We start from the raw sequence: 23,740 nt of genomic DNA on the forward strand, positions 1-23,740 counted from the left end.
TATAGCAAGTTATAGTTATAACTAGTGTTTAACTAGAACTAGTTATATGTATATAACTATAACGAGTGTATAACAAGTTATAACTATAACACTAGTGTCGTGTACAACTATATAACAAGTTATAACTATATAACAAGTAATAACTATATAACAAGTTATAACTATAAAACTATAACGAGTATATAACAAGTTATAACTATATAACTAGTGTAGTGTACAACTATATAACAAGTTATAACTATAAAACTATAACGAGTGTATAACAAGTTATAACTATATAACTAGTAGTATATATATAACAAGTTATACCTATAAAACTATAACGAGTGTATAACAAGTTATAACTATATAACTAGTGTAGTGTACAACTATATAACAAGTAATAACTATATAACAAGTTATAACTATAAAACTATAACGAGTGTATAACAAGTTATAACTATATAACTAGTGTAGTGTATAACTATATAACAAGTTATAACTATATAACAAGTTATAACTATAAAACTATAACAAGTGTATAACAAGTTATAACTATATAACTAGTGTAGTGTACAACTATATAACAAGTAATAACTATATAACAAGTTATAACTATAAAACTATAACGAGTGTTAGTGCCAATCTCAGCCCAGGTTCAGCTCCTACCCCGGGCGGTGACGTCGGCACTCGCCTCGCGCGCTGATTGGCCACGCGGCGGTCAACAAACGGTGACGTCACCGCGCGCGTAGCAACGCGGGTTCGTCCACCTTGGCCCTCTCCGCAGACATCCAAGGGGTGCTCAATCACAACGCGACTAAAAAACTAATTACCTACAGTAACTTTCGCTGAGATGTCTAAATCCATATAGTTAAAATCAGATTATAATTCATGCTTGTTGCGTAGTTCATATCGTACCACGCATTAGCATTACTTTTATTGATTAGTTTGACCACACCACCCCTACTGGAGTGAGTGGAGGTGAGGCAGGGGGGGGGGGCGCCACTTGGTATGGTCCGCCATGGCCAGGATGGCTGTAAAGTAGTCCCGGCTCGTGCGCGCGGAGCGTTCCGCGGGGCGGCGCGGAGCGAAGCAGCGACGGAGACGTGAGCCGCCCCGGCGGCGGCAGCAGCAAAGCAACCGGCGGAGGTGGCGGCAATAACAACAAGAACCATCATCATCATCATCATCGTCGTTGTTATTATTTGAATCCTAACAACAAAAACAACGACGACGTCTAAAGCGATAGGAGACTAACGAAGGCGGCGAGGGGCGGTGGCGGTGAGGGGAAACCCTCGAGCCGGCCCGGTTTGGCGGCGAGCGGACCGTGAAAGGGGGGCTCTGGTGAGGGGGGCCGAGGGCTGCAACCCCGGGGGCAGCTGCGGCGGGAGCTGATCGGAGTCTCTGTCTGGCGCCGAGGGTGTCTGTCCGTGCCTCCTCTGCTGCTGCTGCTGCTTGTCGTCTTCACGGTGGGGGGGGGACACGGGCCGGCAGAGCGCCGCCGCGGACCTGGCCTCGGGCAGCTGGAGGGGACGCGGCGGCGGTGGCGTGTGATGGAGTGAGGGCGGCGCGGAGCTCAGCATGGCTTCGTGCTCAAGGTAGCGTCGGGGTCGTGGTGGTCGTGGTGGTGGTCGTGGTGGTGGTGAATGTGGTGATGGTGGTGATGGTGGTGGTGCTGGAGGCCGTGATTGTGTTTTGCTGGCGGTGTTTGTGGTGCTGGTGCGATGGGTGACGGTCACCGATGGTCGTGGTTATTGTGGCGGTGTGAGGGTGGTGGTGGGAGGTGAACGTGGTTTGGTGGTGATGTGGAGGTGGTGTTGATGAGGTTGATGGATGTGGTTGTTGTGAGATTGTAGTCCGTGGCACGAGAAAGTGGAGGCGACATGGTGGTGGTCAGATGATGCCGTGGAGGTAAGATGGTGGTGAAGATCGTGGTTATAAAAGGTGGAGTTATAGTGATGGTTGATAGATGGTGGTTGATGGCACTGATAATTGTAATGAAGGTGGGAGGATGGTGATGAATGATGTTAGATGGTGTTGGTTTTATTATTGGAGACAGCGGGGTGAAATGCTGGTGGTGGTTAATACTGAGGTGGTGTTTAATGGTGGATGTGGGCGTTCGAGGTACAGAGGTAATGGTCGTGAAGGCAAGGTGGTGGTGGAATTCAGATGATGGTTGTTGGTGGATGCAATATGATGGAGTTGTTGGAGGTCATGTTAATGAGAGTGGAGGTGACATGGTGGAGGATAGATGTTGAACGTCGGTGGTGGAAGTCGTGGTGGTTCTTGTGATGCCAAGAGAAGATGGTACTTTTGGAGGTCCTAATGAGGAATTATGAGGTGGTGAGGGCAATTATGTTTTCACTGGCAGAATAGTCGAGGTAGTTTTTAGGATGGTAGTGTAGGAGGCTTGCTGGTCGTGCTGATGACTGTATGGCTACCATGTCAACGAGGTGGTGGCAATAATGTCAGGAGTCTTGGTGGAGGTGATAAGTGAGGTAACAGCGGTGGTGTGGAGGTTATTTAGAGGCATTGCTTTTATGATCTTCATTTCTTGTGTTGGAACTGATGTTCCTGGTGGCTATGAAATTGTGATGGTAGGTATCATGGTGGTGATGCAAACAGAAGGCATTTAACAGTTCATCCTCCCTGCAATTAGATTAACTGTCACCATTTGGGGTTGCTATTCAATTTCAGAATCACATTTTTCATTTAATTGTTACTGACTTGTTGGTATTGTTTCTCACTGTTATGACCCTATAATACAGTGCTCACTCTGTTAGCCTAAATATAACGTCATAACCTCTGCAGAGCATTGACATGAATCAGTATATGATCAATTCGAGGATAACAATCGGTTATAATCTAATTATTTGGTAAAAGTACTTTGACAGTGGCGCACAACACAGCAACACATTCTGGCAATAACACTGCCTTGAAAGTAAACCTACACAATAGGCGACGTTTCGGACAATGGGCCATACTAGCACTATGAAGGATGTGCTATGAAGAAGCGCCATTGCCCGAAACGTCGCCTATTATGAATGTGTCCCATTTAATCGATGCATTTGTGTATTATTAAATGCCATGTAAACCGTCTCATGCCCATGCCATTGGTATGCAATTTTTCAGAGCAGGAATTGGTACCACCAAAGGTATCAAACTTAAATTGTACCGATTAATTTACGTCTAAAAAGGTGAATTATGTTATAACACACTCATTTCAAATGGTTATAATTAACTTTTATTGGCCATATAAATATATTGGAAAACAGCAAACTTTTGCCACCTCCAGGTGGTAACAAGTGAAATATCTTGTTTGGGGCCCATGGAGTATGGGGGGTGGTGGTGTGGATAACGTTTCTACCCCTTGTGGACAAGTGTTCCTTCCTTGGCAGGGCTTTCTTTTACAAGCTTTTGGATACAATGTTAGTCCCAGCCCTATCGAGATGGGTCAGGTGGTGGACGCCAGGCAGGTGGCACAGATGGATTGGCAACAGATAGCGCGAAGAGAGGAAGGGCCCAATAGGTGACATTAAGAGGATTGTGTGAGGGTATCCTGTTTGTTGATGTGATTGTGGGTGACTTGGCTTGTGTATACTGAGTGCGGTTGTGAAAAAGTCAACGGCAAGGGTGGCACGCATGTTGAACGCGGATGTGATGAGTGATTCGGAGAAGTGTGAAGGATTCAGAGAAGTGTGATGGGTGGACGGAGATGGCTTTGGTGCTCTGGCCCAAAGGTGAAGTGGTGGATTGCAAATTGAAGATTTGATGGTTGTGACAAGCCACAAGCCCCAGGATTGTAATGGGTTAGTAAGAAGAGATGAAGGGAAAGAACAATAAATGATCTGTCAGACTGGTGGTGATTGAGAGAACTGGGGTTGGTAGTAGGGGTGGGGGCTAGTTAGGACTTGTGAGACCAGGCAGAGTCATGGGAGCAATTGGATGTTGGAGGAGTTGAAAGGAAGTGGCAAAGCAGGGGGATGAGGGTGGTATGAAAGGGAAGATGGATGATGAGTGGGAGGTGAATGAGTGGAAAAGAGGAGGTTTGTGGTTAGGATGGAAGATGTCTTTGTTGGATGCTCGTAATTCTGTACATGTCTGCGGTATTCATGACAATGTTGTAGGCACATTCATGGATTTGGAAAAGCAGCCAGTGTAAGGAAGGGCACACAAAGGATTCAGATTCAATTCATGCTGTAATTCACAAATAGCAGCTTGTTGAATCGAGTTTCATCATTCTACGTTGTGCATAATAAAATAATAGCACGCAATTGTGTGTTTTCTCACCATTAGTTGAAAGCAAAGATACAAAAAACGTCGACTATCATAAATACACAATAATAGAGCCTGTTGCTCATTTGAAATACCATTGCATCTTTAATGGATTGCAACTTTTAATATGATTTCATCAGTAGTTTGAGCCATCAACTAAATGGCAGCATCCATTTTATAGTTGTTATCTTGGGGACAAGGGTGCAGTGCGTTTTTTGCATTATTCTGTAAGTCTCATACATAATCTGTGACGTATCTACATAAACGTGTTGACAGCTCCTTTTTCATCGCTGTGTTCACGTTTAATGGCTGTATATGTTGTCAAGAGAGCCTGTGCATTTTTATGTAAACTGATGTATATCCATTGGAGATGAATTTCATTTACCTCCCTTATGTGGTGGGTATTTACTGTAGAAACAGTTTTATTTAGTTGGTTTCCGATCATTGTGCTTAATTTCCAAAGGTGAGGCGTAACAGTAGATGTGTGCTTTGTGCCGGAGCTTGCGTTGTGCGGTTTTCCGATCGTTGTGATCGCAGCAGAGTGTCCTGAACGGTTTGGTACGACTTGGCTTCATTCCAACCAAAACAGAGAACATTGTTAATGTGAGAGAGTCTACTACCCATTACTTCTGGTTTTAGAGGCCAATGGACGTGAGAACTCGCTTACATACAACCACATTTTATGCAACACCCTTATAAACACAGGCCTTGCTCATTTTACATGGTTGATGTCGTATGTGCTGCTGAGGTTTTCTAGCAGCTATCTGCGGTCCTTGATTTTCACATTCCCAAAAGCATTTCGACGGGAGCCAGGAGCTGCTTTGTTGCTGCTGCTGCTGCTTTCAGCATTAAACAGTGAGATACCGGATGTGTCTGTAGGACACGCCTGCAGGAAAGAGGCCGAAGGTGACGTGACACGCACTGAGATATGGCCTGTGTATGTGTCCATAAAAAAACAAGAAGCAGTTCCATTCCCAGCATTGCCCTGGGAATACCGCAGGAATTATCAAGAAAACAATATTCCCAAAATCCAAACACTGGGCTCAAAGCCAGGACAAAGTCTTCATTAATAATCCAGATTACTGCTCGACATTTAATTGTCTTAAATTATTCTGTTTTTTTTGTGTTTCTGCATATAAGTTTGAGCCGTGCCAGAGTAAGCCACTCTGCTTCTCTTTATTTAAACCGCCAAGAATCAATTTTCTAGATTAGTAATTCTATGTTGACTGGTGGCCTTAGAGCTCCTATTGTGTAGAGTATTAATAACAATATATCTTCCACAATGTCCACCATACTGTAGTGTCTTACGTGAGGGTTATGAAAAAGGGCATATTTGTCATGTTGCTTTCTCAGTCATTGATTTAAAATAATTGTGCTATTACAAGCAACCGAGTCACTGCATGTCAGTCATGCACATGTTCTGACCATCATACAGGGTCACTTAATTCACTGAATGTTGATTGGACAAATAGCATGAATGTATGTAACTACGTTGTTATCAATTGACTTTCATGATTTTCCCAGTATAAGCAAGTCAGTAGCAATAAAACGATGCACATTTTTGCTTGTACATTCGTTACATTTCTGAAGCGACACTATTTTATGTGGACAGGTGCATTACATTTGAGCTACACATTTACACTGGACACAGAAGGGTATTTTTTTCCGTGTGGCAGTGCTTGCGTAACAACTGTTTACCTTAGACACTTTGACCTCTAATCATTTTCTAGAAATGAAACAAAATGGCTGCTATTGCCATTGCTTTCGTTTCCCCGGCCTGCTGGATTTTCAGTACTTAAGTGCATCAAGTGTCTCCATGAAATACACGAAGAGAGGAAAAACACACACATTTTGATGATACACACAATTTACTTTGTGCAGCACGCTGTCCACTTTAGTGTAGGAATGATGAATTGCACTGCATTCATAGGACCGTAATTTTTTCCCCAAGAGCTGTGGACAAATATGTGGCGCTAATGCCAGTAATTGGATCTGGGTGTCAGGGTATCAAACCGAATACTTAAGAAGGGCTTGCCGCCAAAATGCAGTGGGTTGTTCAAAATGTCTCTCCAGGGTGCAAGTAGTGGGGTGATTGCAGTGCGGTTTCTTGGCCCCCAAAAAACGGCCGCAAAGACCTCAAGCTGCGGGGCTGGGGCTGAATGTGTAATTGCAAGATGACACCGCTGCTGTTTGAGATGCGGTAGATATTTAAACTCGGGCGCTCCGATGCTGTGGATCGGCCAGAGTCCTCCTGGAGGTTTCACGGATGAACAGCTTGGTGTTCTTGGTGAACTTTTCTGGTTTGTAAAGCTCTGTCAAGAGACTGGGAAATGCATGTGTTGTTTTTACTTGGAGGCAAGGATTTCGAGCCTAAACCCTGGCCTCTGTTCTTTTGTACTTCCAGTTGGCTACGTTTGAGGATAAACTTTTAAAACGTCACACAATACAGTGACTAACACTTTCCGGAATAATATAAACAGGCCGAGTAGCCGAGAGAACCAGTTGAGCGGTGTTTTTTCCTCTCTGTTTGAGAATGCGCATATTGAATTTTTTTCCCCAGATTTGTGTTAGTTGCATTATCATTAATTCATTTTAAAATCCTCTTGCCCGTAGGGGCCTTTGGGCAAAAACAACTCATTTACATGTCCAGTCTGGTATCAAGCTCCGCGAGACTGTGAGCTCGTCGTTACATAATCTCATTTGCATTAGAACATGGACATAAAGCCGCGGCGGAGTGATCAATCATTGAGTGTTGCGTGTCGCTCAGTGCGAGCCACTGGCAAGCCAGGAGCGCTGCCGTTTGCTCTCTGGGTTGGAGTTCAGTTTCATCTTCGTCTTCGCAGTGATCACGAGGATGTGAAAGAAAAAAGAGGCCACTTACAGTAGAGTCACAATCAGGGGTGTGTTTTTCGCTTTCTCTTCTTTATTTATTTAGTTTTTCAGGCCGGACAACCCTCCCCCTTGACTGTGAAACACACACACAGATCATCAAAACAAACGGGGCAAGGCGGCCCAACAAAAAGACCTTTGTGCAATAATTGTTATAGCTGTGGAACAAGTTTGAAACCCATTTAAAACCGATTTGCATCTCATGATCAATGTTGACACATTTAAACCTTACCGTATAAAACATCTTTCACGATCTTTATTGTTTTCTTATTCCGCGGACGTTTTTGTTGTTGCACATTTTTGTCTATTGGCAGACGTAAAATAGTTGTTTACCCCAAAACACGAGTTTTGAAACCGATCCATGATGCACTGCAAGCTTGGTGTTTGGTGGGCGGGAACCGCAGTAGGTCTCACTCGGTGGACAACAATATCCATGTCCTTGGTTCGTGACAAAATAATCCCATGCGTCCTACAACGCCTCCTAAGTGGCCAGACGCGCATGGGAGATATCAGGCGAAGAACGTGTTCATTGCTTCTTCTTCGTCCATTGTTTGGGCGGCTGGCTGGCTGCATTTACAAGATGTGCAGGTGAATGCCGTAAAAACTAGGAAATAATTGCTCGAGTGCTCGCGGAGATTTTGGGTAAATGCTGCGTACTGTGTTTAGTCTCTTAGCCCCCCACCACCACCCAGCACACCTCTTCTGCACGCCGAAAAGTTGGCTTCAGTTGCTGCTGCTGCTGCTGCCACCGACTGGATGAAAATGGAGGGCAGTGAAACGAAAGTGGGGGGTGGGGAGCGATGGGAATGACACCGCCCTTAAGCCGCCTGGAGGCATCAGCGCCGTGTGCTTTATATACACGCAAGCTGCACTGTTTGGATATGACCCAGAACACAACTTCTGCAGCCTCCCCGTTGATTTCGGATACATCTTTATCATAATCGCACCACCGAAAAGGCATGTCAACAGCAATGCATTAGTTTGAATGCATTCTGTTCAACCGTCTTATTTGCGCTTGTCGCTATTTATCGACGGTCTTTTTTTAATTGAGGTTTAACCGCCGTGTGTTGTTGAGGAAGTGCAACGCGATGTAGCGAAATAAAGGTGTATGAAAGGGAAATACTTTAAATAAAATATTATTGGGTCTAATAATGGCATCATGATAAATAATGGCCTCTGAATTTGGTTGGGTTTTTCAATGCTCCGTAAAACGCTTGCCGCACGGTTAAGTGTGCTATAAATACATGACGTGAAAACATATTAAACTCAAGAATAAAACAGATTGGGTAGAGTTTGCCTTCTACTGCACAGCGCATGGCTGCTAACAGCCTTTGGAATGCGAATATGATTGGTCAAGGGCTCTTGGCAGTGCTTTTTATTGAGGTCAGTTGGGCACACAGGAACATGCTTGCACAAACCATAACAGGCCACTTATGCAGAACATTCTGTACACGTGTGTGTGTGTCTGTGCGAGTTGTTTTATAAAAGCCTGCCATGAAAAATACTACCCTTCGGGAATGCTTGTTGGTGGTTGCCTAGCCAATCCACGCATGCAGGGTACGTGGTAGTACAAAATAAAATGTATTAAAGAAGGCCGAGCGTCAACATCAATGGACCCTACCAATAGCAGCTTGGTGTACATTTTGACAATGGCATGTTGCCGTGGTGGAATGGTCCCACCCCACTGGACTTGCAATCTCGAGGTTTGCCAGTTTGATCCGCTGGTGCAGCAGTTGAAATTAAGCGAAATTGTCCTAAATCCCACCACCACCACCACCACCACCCGGCTCACCTCTTTCCACCCAGCAACGTAAATGTACAGCTACGGTTAGTCGATTAGCAGGGCGCGTGCGGTGGGATAAAGTGAGGGTACTCCCACTTCCAAAAGTTTGCCCAGAGTCGAAGAGCATGCCAACACACCTTCTTACAGGGGCTCTCTCTCGAGGAGACCCTTTGCACCAGCAGTGCTCCGAGCAAGAAATTGCAGGGCTGCACCTTTACCACCACCAAAATATAGGCACAAATATAAGTAAAAATTTTCTACCCAAAAAAAGAATATTTTGTATTATAATGTATTTGTATTAATTTCATTCGTTTGATTAGCTGCAGCGGTTGAGTTTGCCATGTACAGTACTGATGTATTATCTGTGGATATGTACGTAACGGCCCAAACGGATTTCCCCAGTAGTATTAGCATGTGTTCGTGTGAAAGGCTTTCTTTACTTATCAACAATTATGTTCACACCATACTGGTGCAGTTATTACATCTCGGTTCTTAAAGTTATTGTCCAAACTGCAACTCATGAAATTCTTATACTACTTAGCCTTTAAATCTTTTGAACTTTTCTTCTTGCTATGTTGGCCCCAACATTAGAAGTTGTTGTTCTGTACAATAATGCGGCTTTATGCTGTACAGTAACACGCAGAGGAAGTAGGTTTCTTCCCCAAGCCTCTCATTTTATTCCAGCCACATCGGATAGAGCGATGCGTTTCATTAATTGATCCGTGCTGGCATGCCAACTCTTTCACTATACAACCTTAGAGCCAATGCCATGACACCACCGACATAAATATCCCTCTGCAGCCTGGCACACAAGTGGTGGGAGGGAGGGAGGGAGGAGGGAGAGCTCGGTGGGTGGCCAGCTACCACTCCTGCTCTCTCGCATTAGCCAAGCTCTATTTTTATTTACCTCTTCAGACTGAGCTGACCTGCAGGAAACCCTCGCCGGGTTACAGGCTGAGCCCCCACACGAGGCCATACAGTGACGGGCATAGCCTCTCCGTCACCTCCTTGACCCCTACCGTCCTCAAAAGTGTAAAGTTTACTGGTGAAATTTACTGCACAGTAAACGGCATGCCTTACGGGGCCCTGGGTAGTTTATGAAGCACTTGTTGATTGCCCGCTCTGTGCCCTTCGAGTTGTTCTTTGTGCATCCGAGCGGTGAACACCATTCCATTATCCAAGGCTAGCACATGACTGTTCTACTCAAAGGTTAAGAGGTCACTGTGGCCCAATGTTGCTGTTGATGCGAAAAAACAACGCGTCATCTCTTTCTGCTGCCGCTTCCCGCAGCTGTTGCGCAGTCGACACCCAACCTCCAAAGTCCGCTCTTAATCTCATCGGCATCACCATTTGGCTTTAGGTCTTCCCCCCTTGGTTGCCGAGCTGTTGATGCGACCTCCAATTGTGGTTGTCCTCAGTCGCCTGCCCTCCCCCGTCCTGCACACGTTCCTCTTCCTGAATGCGGTCCATAGCTTCGTGTTAATTGTGACCTGTCAAGCCCGATCGGTGTAACGGGCACATGCCAATTGATATCACAAATATCCTGAATCCACTTCCGCGATGATCGGCTATGAAAGTGTAATTTATTTATTAGCTTTTCCATCCCCCACTGGAGCAGTGACTTGGGGATGGTTAGAGCCCTAATTTTAAGAGCGAGAGAGCCGTTGTAAGTACTGCATTTTATGAGGTAGTGTTGTAATTTCCAGCATGGGGTTTAATTAGCCTTTACCCTGGCATCTTGTGGTGAGTGCTTGTGTTCTGCTGTCGCACCTACACGAGCAAGTCTGACAACGGACTGGGGCTCATTCCTTTCGCAAAATAATTCATGCTGGTGGGGGTTGGCAGCGATGGTGTTGCTAAAAATAACGTCAATCCTGCCCGATGGTGTTACTTTGGTCCTCAACAAGTTCTCCGCATCAACCCTCTGGAATGATGACATCGAGGTTTAAACATATCCACCACGGCAGTGCCCTGTGACACAAAATAAAGATGCTTGAGTCGTCAAGGACATAATGTTTCAACAATTAATATTAGTTCTTACGCTCCTGATGCACGCATTAAATCACGCTTTTGGGGCAGCAGTTGGGGGCCTCAAATTTTAATGGACCCCCAAAAATAGATTATGATGCTTAGACGCAATACTTTGGCACTATACTAAATCCTACAGTGGTAATCGATATCACAACATAACTGTGTTTTACCAGCAGTTACAGGCCAAAATTAAACTTGTATATTAATCTTAGCATTCAAATTCCTATATCACATTAAAAACTGAAAATAACCAAGGTGAATAACAATGAGATGTTTGACATTGAGGATGGGTGGTGGTATTAAGACAGTACATGGTAAGAACTGAATATTTAAAGAGGTGCCCCAAAAACTTTAAAGTTCTGTTCACCCATCACACTTATACACCCATCACACTTATACAGCCCTGCATCTAACAATTGTTTGATAATTATAATTTACGGGAATTATGCAAACGCTACCTTTGCATTCGTGGAACGACCTGAAGAGGAAAAAAAGACCTGAAATATTCTTTATTAGAATCGTGAACCCGAGTCATGACGGCGAATTGAGTCACTAGTAGGGGGGGCGTGGGACACATTTTTAAATTCCTAATAATTAGAAATGTGCGGTGTTTATGGACTGCTGCTGTGGTGGGGGGGGGGGGGGTGCGCGCCAAGGCCGGCGTGTCTAGGCTGGTGTCACAAAGCAGTGCAGTGCGCGTAGAATTCGGGGCACTTCCAGCAGGGGTTAGGCTGGCGTGAGTGTGCCTGTGTTCGTACAGGTATGCGGGCACCGCTAATGTAACTACAGGGGTTAGGCTGGCGTGAGTGTGCCTGTGTTGGTACAGGTATGCGGGCACCGCTAATGTAACTACAGGGGTTAGGCTGGCGTGAGTGTGCCTGTGTTGGTACAGGTATGCGGGCACCGCTAATGTAACTACAGGGGTTAGGCTGGCGTGAGTGTGCCTGTGTTGGTACAGGTATGCGGGCACCGCTAATGTAACTACAGGGGTTTGGCTGGCGTGAGTGTGCCTGTGTTCGTACAGGTATGCGGGCACCGGTGGTAATGTAACTACAGGTGCCTGCAATAGGACGCCGCGGCCAAGTGACCCTGGCGCGGCAGAGTTTGGCGTCTACGTGTACAGTTTGCCACGGGCCCTTTAGCCCGGCGATCACCGGGGTAGCTTTGCCCGCCCACCGCCTGCCTTGCCCGCCCTGCCCTGGCCAAGCAACGTGGTGGTGGGGGGGGCATCAGTCCTGCTATGTACAGCACGACGGTGCAGTCGGATGTGCCATTGTTAGTTGCATGCCGCCATGAGCACGGCACTGTGACGTCATGCGGCGTGGCGGCCTCAATGCTCGGTGATGTAACTTTGTGATGACAACCAGAGTCGTGCTTTAGACACTGGCCTATGTTTGTTGTTTTAGCTGGTCTCAGCTGGTGGATGATACCTGTGAAATAGCATTGTTTAGTCCCTCGCACCTGCTCCACACATCTTAGCGTGGTGAAGGTGAAGGGAATTGTTTTAATTTTGAAATCTGCAGCTACTTTATTGTGTAAAAACGTGCAACCATTGTATTCGGCGCATGATCATTGTTCTCTGACATCATTCTCAAGCCCACGTGGCGTCACGCGCAAGCTAATCACAAGTGCCGGCAGATGGATGGATAATTGGAGAGTTTATATATTCATGCATATACAGCTAAACACACAGTGTAGTGATTTAAACTACGATGCAATGCAGGTGCTTATAACAATGTAAATGAAATGGATCATCTTCGGTGCCATCGCGAACGAGACGCTGTTGAAAGTCTCTCCTGGCAGTGTCGGCGCAGTCTCGTGGCCACTTTCGGACCCCAGGGAAGTCTTGATGCGGCAAAATGTCATTGCTAAGCCTCGGCCTTGATGAAGTAATAAGTAATGATACAGTGTTGCAACAATAGCAAGACTGTGATGTCATGCGTCTTCACTTGCCGTTGGCGGTCAGTGGGATTGCGGTGACATTGTTTAGATCGTTACGTGGTTAATTGGTTTAATGAAGGCATTGAAGTTCGCATTTGGTGCGCTCGTCAAAACCACTTTGCCATCGTGGTTGTATACAGTGTGTACTGTATCAGTACAGTGTGCACTATCAGTGTACAGTGTGCACTATCAGTACAGTTTGTATCGTTTTGTATACAGTGTGTACTGTGCCCGTACAGTGCATCGCGTCTGTATACAGTGCGTACTGTATCAGTAGTGTGTATCGTTTTTGTATACAGTGCGTACTGTATCAGTACAGTGTGTATCGTGCCTGTATACAGTGTGCACTGTATCGGTACCGCGCGTGTCGTGTTTGTGTACAGTGTGTACTGTATCAGTATACGCTGTATCGTGATAATAGGTTTTTTCCCCCTTTTCTGGCAACAAAACAGCTGTGTTGAGATGTTAAAACACCAAACTGAAACCTTTTACAAGTAGTCACGTGTGCATTCACCACAATACTTGTGGTCAGAATGCAAACAAAAAACGTACTCTGATAATAAATGCGTTGTCCTTGAAACTGATTGGTCCACACCAATGTGTGTACAGTGTCGGTGTACAGTGCGCACAGTGCCGGTGTACAGTGTGCACCTATCGGTGTACAGTGTATCGTCATTAAGCTGGCCAGTCGCGAAGTAATAAACGTAGAGCGGTACTGAGTGTTCTGGTTGATGCGTAATAAACGTAGAGCGGTACTGAGTGTTCTGGTTGATGCGTAGCAGCATGCTGCAGAGCTGTGCGTGCCAGCTGGGAGCGGTATTAATAGTTATGTTTGCTTGACGCGAGGTGAGGTCAACGTATAAAGGTGCAGATGCACACGCACGACGGGACGTTTGGCATCCGATCAGCGCGGTTGGCTACGTATGGTGCTAAAGAAGTTCAACATCCGTACATTGTAAAATCCGACACAATTACTATTCATTTGCATTATTTTTTTCCGGTTGGGTTTAATCTCAATTTCTGGGGTTAGTATCTGAACACATCATTCTTACACTGTAACACAAAGATTTTACTTTGCAATCCAAAAGTAAGGCATGGAGAATGGATCCTCTGCTTGTAACATGCATATCACTCCCTGCACAGGGCACGCTCTTTGTTATCTGTTTGCTGTGATCTTCTGTAGCACATGCAGCAGAGTGTGGCTGGTGCCGTGCCACATACAGCAACTTCTAGGCAGGTGGGTTTCTTTGGGTGCTTCTCTATCACCAGCTGGTTTCAAATTATCAAAAGCACTGCCCGTGCATCCCCCCTAATCAAGAAGTTTGGTGGCCCCGTGATCCTTTTAATCTTCAATATCGGCCCCTAAGCCCGTGCTCCGTTTTATTGGCTGCAGAACGATCGTACCAAACTACAGCATTTCTGCCGCTTAATCTTTAAATGGTGACCAGCAGTGATACAGGGGAGAATGCTTATCAATGCCATCTGGTTTGCCATTCCTTCTGCACAGTCTACGACGAACGAAGCACAGCACATCTGTTGCAGGGCCAGGTGTGCCACAGTCTGACTCGGACTCATTTTACCGTCACTGGGGATTTGAGACAATGGCATCTCCCGTGTCCCCCTCGCCGCCACCACCACCACCGCCACCCTGGCACGGTTCAATAGTTGTCGCAGCAGCGTGTGTGTGGGTCAGGTGAAAAAGATGCGCTGAGCTTCACCCCCTGAGAACAGAAGAGATGGGGCTGTTATCACGGGGCACTTTCTGTGGCTCCCCCTTTAAATACGAGGGTGTGCGAAGTAGATTGACACTCAAAAGACAGACACGTCCTAAAACTGACGTTTGGTAACACGGAACTCCCGCGTCATGGAGCAGCGGTACCAGAATGGACTCGGACGTGCCAATGCTTTGACTGTTAAGCAGGGATACATGGCGAAATTCTGTTGGCAAGGTGCTTTCGGTAGAATGTGTATCCCTGATCACCTGGTCGTGCGTTTATATTGGCACTCCGTTCTGTTTTTGGAGTACGTTTTCGCCACAGGGTGTACGAAATCGTTGTGCAATGTTGCATTTATTTTCAGCTGCATTTTTAGATTGTTGTAAGGCTCAACATGTTTGCCAAACACCGTCTATTTGGCGGGGATTATGTTTTTAGAGTATACACTTTATATTGTTTTTTTCCAAAGCTGTAAGCTTGATAGCTTCATTAAACCACACACCGCTTGTTGTTTACACGTCGAGGGTGGGGAGGGGAGGAGTCCCGTTTGCTTTGGTTGAATATTTTCTACACGTGATTGAATTTCACTCAGCCAAACCACATCATGTTTGTAAGGCAAGTCTGCAAACAGCTTCATAGCAAAGACGCTATTGTGTCTTTATGTGGAGCCTTATTCATTGCGAATGCCTACCATGTCCACGACAGCGGCACATGACCCGCTTGACTTATCCAAAGTCACCGAAGGATTTCGTAGAGATGCATCCTATCGGCGGTTGTATGTGCGGCACATCGGGATCGCTCGGCCATTTAAGCCGAGAAACTGGCACTTTAAATTCGGGTGGCAAGTGCTTCGGGTCTCGTCCGTCGTGCCAGCTCTAAGACTTGCGTGTGCGATCTTTCTGGACCCTTTGGGATATTCAGGTTATAGCATACAGCTGTCATGTCAAGGCTGCCAGCCAATCGAAATAGTAGTACTTATATCATCTTCCCAAGGGATAAGAACCTTAAATGGAATGATGTTTCGTGTCAGACATTGTTTTGTTACGTAACATTGTCTAGCCAATCCCTTCGTTAGTTTGCCTTTCCAACTCTCCTGTTGCCTAGTTGTGTGCGAGTCGGCCACCAATTAGTCTAAGGACCCCCGCCCCCCGTGCACAATGAAGCAGTGCAGGCAGCCGTATTGCTTCCACAATGTCGACATTAAATAAATACCCCGACGGTGCACCGGAGACGGTCATTGCGAATAAAGCAACAAGATCTGCAGTGCTGCTCGCTGTCTCGCTTGCTTCACGTTTTCAGTGATTTTATGCTGTGGAGTTTGCTTGAAAAGACTGTGAATAGGATAAATAGGTGCTACAAATGTAAGTAATAAATGTAGCATTTTAAACAACAAAACCATAGCCACCTTTGATAAAAACAAAAGCATAGTAATAAATGTACTTAAATATTTTTAAAATACTAATCCGACCACGGGGCTCGGTGGTACAGTGAGGAGTTGCTCGGAATCTGAAAGTTGTGAGTTTAAATCCTGGTTGGGGGGTTCTCTTGTGCTGAACGGTGTGACATCTTGTAAGCTCTAAAAACGCACTTCGTAATAGTCAGAGTACTAATAACTACTTATAAGAGCACTAACAATTGCAACAGCAGAGCAATTTAGGAGTGCTGGCATATGTAGATGTCTAATATTCTTGCAGTGTATAAGCTGGTCGTTCATCCCTGAGCGACTGTACCTGGAAACACATGCAACGCATCCCCCCCAACAGGGATGGACGCGAATGGTTTGTTTATGCTGTGAGTGGAGCCACACCTGGTATGGCCCAAAGGTGTCCCACACACAGCGTGCCCAATTGATTTAGCGTGCTTCGCCTCCGAACTCATCAATCATGCGGCGGCTGCAGTTCACTAGTGGTCATAGCTGCCAGGTGATGGACAAGTCCTGCACCTGGACATCATTGATTCATGACTCGTTCAATGTGCAGTGCCCCCTCCCGTTCCCCACCCACCCACTTTCCCCAGAACTTTCCTAACATGCTCCTGAAATATAAACAGAGGGAAGGGAGTTCACCTGCTCCTTTCACCTTTGGCCCAAGTCCGCCTTTGCCAGATATTTGTAGGAGTTTTAAATATCTTTATTAGTGCATCTTTTCTCGTGGAGAATATTGTCTGACGAGGAAAGCCACGATTAAGCCAAATTAACTGTAAAACCAGTGGAAATTCCAGATTAGCATGACAGGGGAAAGTTTGTCTATAGGGGCCACTGTTGATTGAAAACACAAGTGCGGAATAATGATCCAAAACTGTCGGTGAAGTGTGGGCGTTGTGGAGTAAGCAAGGCGTGCAAAATGTACTCCCCTGCTAATTTCTGTTCTAAAAACTCCTTTAAAGTGTTGCTTTTCATGTCTCTCGCCTGCATTCGAACTGTACGTACACATGTGATAATTAAATGCAGATTCATGAGCGAGCCTGTAAATTAATAGCTTATGCAAGTCGCAATGGACTGTCGCAGCACGGCCGTCTGACGCTATAATCTCGGGTTGCACGTGGAACGCATTGCAGACGTCGGTACGAGCACCGAAACGAGTTTGTTATTAAAAAAAAACTGAAACTTTAGTAAAGTCGCAAGCCCATGAACACTGGTGGCAGAATATTGTGAAATGAGTTGTGTGTATTTTTAAAGCTCTCCAACGAGGACAAGGTATTGTGCCACATGATTTGAATAATGCAGTGTGCTGCCTATTACCACCGTCATGTTATTGTGAAATCTACGTGTGCGCTCTGGGGATTTGAACAATTAGATCCTTACTGCCTCTGCTAGGGTTGCGTGAATCCAAGTGAGCATAATCCTAATTCCTTACAGATTTGTTTTTGAATTCCTTGTGTGGTGTTGATGATTTACTGCCCACAGGAAAAGCTCTGCAAATTATAATTTTACTTGGCAGGGCCTCCAAGTCTACACCATCATGGCAGTTCATGTTGGCTGCAGGGCCACCAATGGTTAGTGGCACGGTGGGGTGTTTTTGGCTCCAGGGACCCACATTTGTATAGCCCCGTAGGATGTAGATAGGCCCTTGTGCAGGGAAATGGCTTCTGAGTTTTCATTTTTCTCCAGAGCCCAGATTTTTATCTCTGCCTTCTTCCTTTGTTCACCTGGAAAGTGTTTACTTACGGTTGGCGGGCTGCTGTGTGATGGACGTACGGTGCTCATTTTGAGGTACAGATATCCATGAAAGGCCACTTTGCTTATAGCCAGAATATTTAATATGAAATTCGTAAACATGAATACTAATATGAGAATAGGTTTTCCCCCTTTTTTTCTGGCAACAAAACAGGCGTTAAGATGTTAAAACACCAAACTGAAACCTTTTACAAGGAATCATGTCTGCAATAACCACATATACCTGTGGTGAAAATACAAATAAAAAACACGCTCTGACAGTATATGCATTGACTTTGAAACTGATTGGTCCACACCAATTTTCAAGTGTTTGTGCATTAATATGTGCATTCATATATGGTGTACATGTTAAGACAAGTCAAATTGTCTTTGCCGAAATGAGCAATGGGGTTTTCCTCATCTCTGTTGACAGTCCTCAGCTCGTGGTGACCACTGATGAATAAACAACAGTGTACTGTATATATTATGTGTTTATGTACTGGAAATGTGTAGCTGGTGTGCGTGTTTGTCAAATGTGGTCAAATATAATAGACACGATCCAATCATCATAGCCTCCTGTGTGTCATTTAATTTAACGGGGACGGAAAGCACCACGATGCGTGGTGAGTGAAAGTCCACGTGCACTGTATGCGAGCGTGGCCACATCTTGTTCTAACACGTGCCCTTTTGGACGCTATCTTTCTCGCCGTGGGGAAACGCACGCACGCTGGACTTGCTGGCACTTACACCAAGCGTACAATGATTATACATGAGTCATACGACACAACCACATTGACTCGAATCGTAGAGGTAAAGTGAGTTGCTAAACAATTGGAATGGTGTTTTGAAATTTGCGTTCTCTGAATTAGTTCACACAGCCGATGGAGCTTGTATATATGTTGGTAATGCAATGAGGTGTTTTTTGTGCTATTTATGCATGTATTTTATAAACGTATGGCTTCCTGGTCATGTATGACTTAATGTTGCCATTGTCGCTGCCTGCCTGCCTTGCAGTGAAGTGGTGTTTTGAGTAACTGTTGTGAGATTTTCTTTTTTTACATCACGTTATTGACTTGCACGGCACCAATCTTTCGGCAGGGGTGGTAGGGTTTTGTTAACAGCGTGGTTTAAAGACACTTGCCGGTTTGTTGCAAGGCCATGTGGGTGTGCGCTTCAGTGGGCATTGTTGTTGTTGAAGCACTTGGAAGATAACTTCTAGACCTTTCCGTGACTTCACATTACAGAACTTGGAAGGGGCGTGCCATGGAGCCCCCCATGTCAATGTTTTCCAAATATGTTCTGCAGTGTGCATGGTCAAGCCGTGCCACTTGGAGCTCTGGATCGACATTATAGCAACAATTATAGTTAAATGCCTGCGTCAAACCTCATAATCATGCTCATTACCTGTCAAGCAAAACCTCACTTGGCAGTATGCTAATAAATTGTATACCAACTCTACCACTCCAATCTCATATGCTTGGTTCTTTCGGTAAAGTCACGTAGATAGAAAACAAAGATGAAATTAAAATAATACATTTAAAATAATAAAAGCTAAGAAACACGCAATAAAAATAGTAAACTAAAATTAAAATAATTTAAAAATATAAATAAATTGGTGGGTTTTTTGCTTTTATTATTTTCTATTTATGATTTTTTTTTGTTTTTACTGTTTTTATTGTGTTTTTTTGCTTTTATTATTTTCAATTATTTGTAGTTTTAATTATTTTTATATATTTTTTATCTACGTGACTTTACCGAAAGAACCAAGCATATGAATCCCTGCAGTCACGAAAGTTTAAAGTAAAGAACGCTCCCATCTCAGTTTGTCACTGTTGACTGGGTTCATTGTTTTATGGGAAACTAATTTTAGGTCCAAACTTTTTTTGCACCCAGAGCTAAGACACACGCATCTGTAGAGCTGATACCAGCATTCTCCAAGTCATTTTGGACAGGAGCTACCAATGTAGTATTTATATTATTTTAATAGGGCCCTTGTCTCCACTACTCTACGGTGTGGTGTGCCGGTTTAGAGTTATCTGTTATTAAATATAAAAACATGTGTTTGCCATTGGAACAAGTGTTGAAGGATGATGCAGATAACCTTCATATTCTTCCCCTCCATTATTAAATGAAAATTTGACTCGTGGATCTGAGAGAGATCCATTATTGACAACAGAGATAAGTGTTACTTTGCTTTGGCGTAGTTGGCTACGTACGGTGCGAAAGAAGTTCAACATACGTACAACCCTTGACCGAATTTTTATATTATGTATATGGAATCTAGCTTTGGACATAGTTAGAATTCACAAGGTGACAGATTCAATTCTTGATTAGACATTGACTCAATGCTTTATCCCTATGGGGATGATAAAATGAGGACCTCTTTATGGGAAGTCAACATTTTGGTTTTCTTATAGCCTGGCACCCTTGACAGTAATGCACAATTTCCACCACTGCCTCAAGGCTGTAAGCCAATAAGCACTGCCACATGGTCTTTTTAGTCGGGGAAACATTGACTTTTTTTTGATAAATCCAAATATTTAGCAAGAGAAAATAGGTAGATATTTAGTCTACAATTATGTGTCTGCAGTATGCGTATAGCAGATGGTTAGGATAGAAATTAAAGGAACCTGATTATGGTTAAGCACAGTTTTTGTTCCACCTCATTACACGTGATTAATTAACGAAGCGCTAAAGCACACGCAACATACCTGTAAAAAAAAAAAATCTAAATTGATTCTCGTTGCAATCCTGAGCCAAACGAGTACAGATGTTTCATGGTCACGCTGACCTGCCCCACACAGCCTGCCTCGCTGCACGGACATCGCCGTCAATGGACAATGATTGCCGCAGTCTCCCTCGCGTTAGAACGCTGGCTCCCCTTGATCCCGGCTCTCGAATGTTCTCTGGGTTGTAGACGCCGATGGGTTGTGGTTCGGTTACCGAGAAAGTCCTCCGTCTTCGTAGTAATCACAAGGGTGTTTCATCGGTCATGCCATTTTTCACAAGCCTTGCGCATTCTTCGTTTCTTTAAGTCTTCAAACGTAGCTGTGTTTAAGAGGGGATCTGCACCTGGGCCGTGCAGGATCAAAAGCCTCGATAGATAGGTAGGAGACACGTGACGTGTCAATCTGGTATGTTGTCATAGCCGACCTCATCGCTCTGCAAACTGCAAAGCGCGCATCCCCCATATGAGCCAGCTGCCTGTACCGATTAGCGTAAGCGGAGCCTTGGGCACGTCCCACCACGTCCGAGTACACAGGAAGGCTTCCGTGTGCACTGGGGCTCATCCATGCACTGGTTTTGGTCCTCGCATTAAAAGCTAAATTACTGACAAGCATTTTTTAGTGCATCTATAGTAATATGATGTTTTGACAAATATTGTAATTCAGGCTTATGTCAATTCGTGTTTATAGCAAGCTGTCACAACCAACCAAAGCATTGAATGTGTTTTTCATGCTGTGAAGGTCAGGTTATCCTTTCAAGAAACAAAACAAATTATGAAAAGGAAATTTTCGTGCAGATTGTTGGTGTATTTCTCATCCTTTAACTTTTTTTGTTATGAAGCTCATGAAATTGACAAACATCTTCAGAAATCGATTGTATTAAATCGTCAATGTTGAATTTTTTTTGTCACAACAGATCCACTAATCGTCACTGGACAATTATATAATGCAGTGTGGATCACTCCGCTGGTGTGTACTCTACAGGGTTTGTTTTTACACCATTTCGTGCTCAGCTTTGTTGTTATTTTTATATTTTCTAATCGCGTGTAAAGGTCGCGGCATCAGAGCTCGTGCCATTGGCCGATCTCCATGATCGCCCAGAGACGCTGCTTTATTTATTCATGAGCAGAGCCTTGCATTTCTGGCCAGTTTGCAGCAGAGTTGATGTCTCCTTAACATACCAGAGTGACATCCCACGGAGATTTTTCTTTAACTACTTCAGGTACTCTAAGCCTCACGTAATAGTGCATGGGTATAAAAGAACGAACAATGGAGCGCAGGGTCAGCTGTTGACTGCTCATCCGAGCCCATTGAATGATGGCAGGGCCAAAGCAATTAATCAGCTTACAGCCAATGCCCCTGAATGGCTTAAAAACCTGGACGTCAATTTCTAACGTAATTGCTGTTCCCAAAATCAGTTGCTTAACTCTGCGATACACCGTGCGAAAGAAGTTGTACGTTGGTATGCAAAAGCAGTGCTCTGGAGGAGGCTGTACACATGCTGTGTGCAGTTAGGATGAATAACTCACCTTGCAGCATCTGCGATGGAAGACATTGCACGTCGCGCTGCCAAATAACACTCGTACCTTTTTTTTTATTGCAATCCAGTAGGACTGATTTAAAAATGATACATCACCAAATACACTGCACTTATTGAGAGCGTTTTTAAACGCTACGCATACAGAACAATCTATGAAGGTATTTCTGATACAATTTGACAGTTGTAATTTTACGTGGACTGAAGCCTTAAAGTCAATGTAATTGCACCTTTGAAAGGTTAATTGACAGGATTGATAGGTTATTTAAACTCAAATGGAATATTAAATTGTCAAATTCGAATTTTAGGAACTGAAACATCTCCTTGATGTAATGCTGTTACACCTGACAGACAAAATGTTTCATATTTGATATTCCCCTCCACATCTTTTTTTGGGCAATTTTACATTCATGTATGGGTGCGATAATGTTACATATATCTTGCATTAACTGCCAAAGCTGCTTGTAACAAGTCATACACAGGTCACTTAACCTATACTCAGTTGTTCTTCATAGGTACATAAGCAGTTGTTCCAAATTGATATTATTAGTTGCCTGCAATGAAAAGCAGTGTCATACAATAATTGTGTTGATAATGCCCTCAATCCGTTTCATGCCTCTATAAACCTTTCGCAAAAGTAGAATGCATTTCTGCGTTTTTACATAGCAATGCTCAGATACCACAGTGCTAAGTTTATTTGGGCCGTTAGTTTAACGCATTAAGTTTTAGTAATTTTTTTATTTTGCTAGTTGTGTAAGTGCAATTTCCATGCTCATGCAAGCAATGGAGTGGCGCTCATCTCCATTGGTGGCCCTGAGCCGGCAATGGAAATTCCACATTCCTCTGGTGGCAGGCGGCGAGTAAAGATTTGGGGTAAGATGGCCGCCTTGCAGCTGCGGCTGTTTCCCGCTCACAACCTCCTTGTGTTTCAGTGGTTGCCACCGACCAACCCAAACTTTCCCTGTCATCCCCTCTTCCTCCCTGCCGCTCTTATTTATTTTTCTCCCTGACCTCATTTGTTTTTGTTACACCCCCCACTCCTTGCTATCTCCTGACCCTTGCCTGACCTTTCTTGCACGTCCTCGCCGGTCCTCGACATCACCTCGACACCACCTCATCCCATTGTTATCTACTAAATATTCTGCCCTCAGGGCTGCAAAGAAACTCGTCTGTGCTGCCCTGGCTGCCCCTGGGATTTGTTAGTGAAGTAACCTGGCCCTCTGAGACTGCCCTAGGACTCTTTGGTGAAGGGTCGAGGCCTTCTCAAGATCCTCGGGGACTCGTTGATGCTGCCCTGGCTGCCCCCGGGGCTTCGATGTTGATGCAGGGCACCGGTAGCTTCAACTCAGGCTGTGCCCCAATCTTGCTCTGCCTCTCTGTCCTCTCTAACCATGTTCCTCTACTCTGACTCCTCCCCCCAACCAACTTCTACACAAATGTAATATTTCCATCTTTACTTTTGTAACGAGTCTTGAGACGCATTTGTATTTAGACTCTATATACATCAACATTGTTGTTGTATTCCGTATAGTAATTGTTCAATAAGGGATAAAGCTTAAGTGTGGAGCACACTCAGTCATTCTCCTTATAAGGGCTACGACACAGGACACGCAAGGCAGGTGCGTGTCGTACAGGTAACGCCAGTTTTGCATGACGGTGACTCGCACGTTACTGGAATCGCTCCAGAAGGGCACGCGTGTGACGTACGCT

General features: G+C 44.6%; 1 protein-coding gene across 1 annotated transcript in view; it reads left to right on the forward strand.

Moving 5' to 3' along the window:
* The first annotated feature begins 1,044 nt into the window (after positions 1-1,044).
* Positions 1,045-23,740, forward strand: part of LOC133350081 (AF4/FMR2 family member 4-like) — a 63,567-nt gene continuing 40,871 nt past the window's right edge. The window contains 1 exon segment of the mRNA XM_061564080.1: positions 1,045-1,577. Coding sequence (XP_061420064.1) covers positions 1,561-1,577 — 17 coding nt within the window. The 5' untranslated portion in view covers positions 1,045-1,560.

Source organism: Lethenteron reissneri, chromosome 32 (genome assembly GCF_015708825.2).
Source record: "Lethenteron reissneri isolate LAM-NWPU_2019-01 chromosome 32, ASM1570882v1, whole genome shotgun sequence".
Classification (NCBI taxonomy): Eukaryota; Metazoa; Chordata; class Hyperoartia; order Petromyzontiformes; family Petromyzontidae; genus Lethenteron; species Lethenteron reissneri.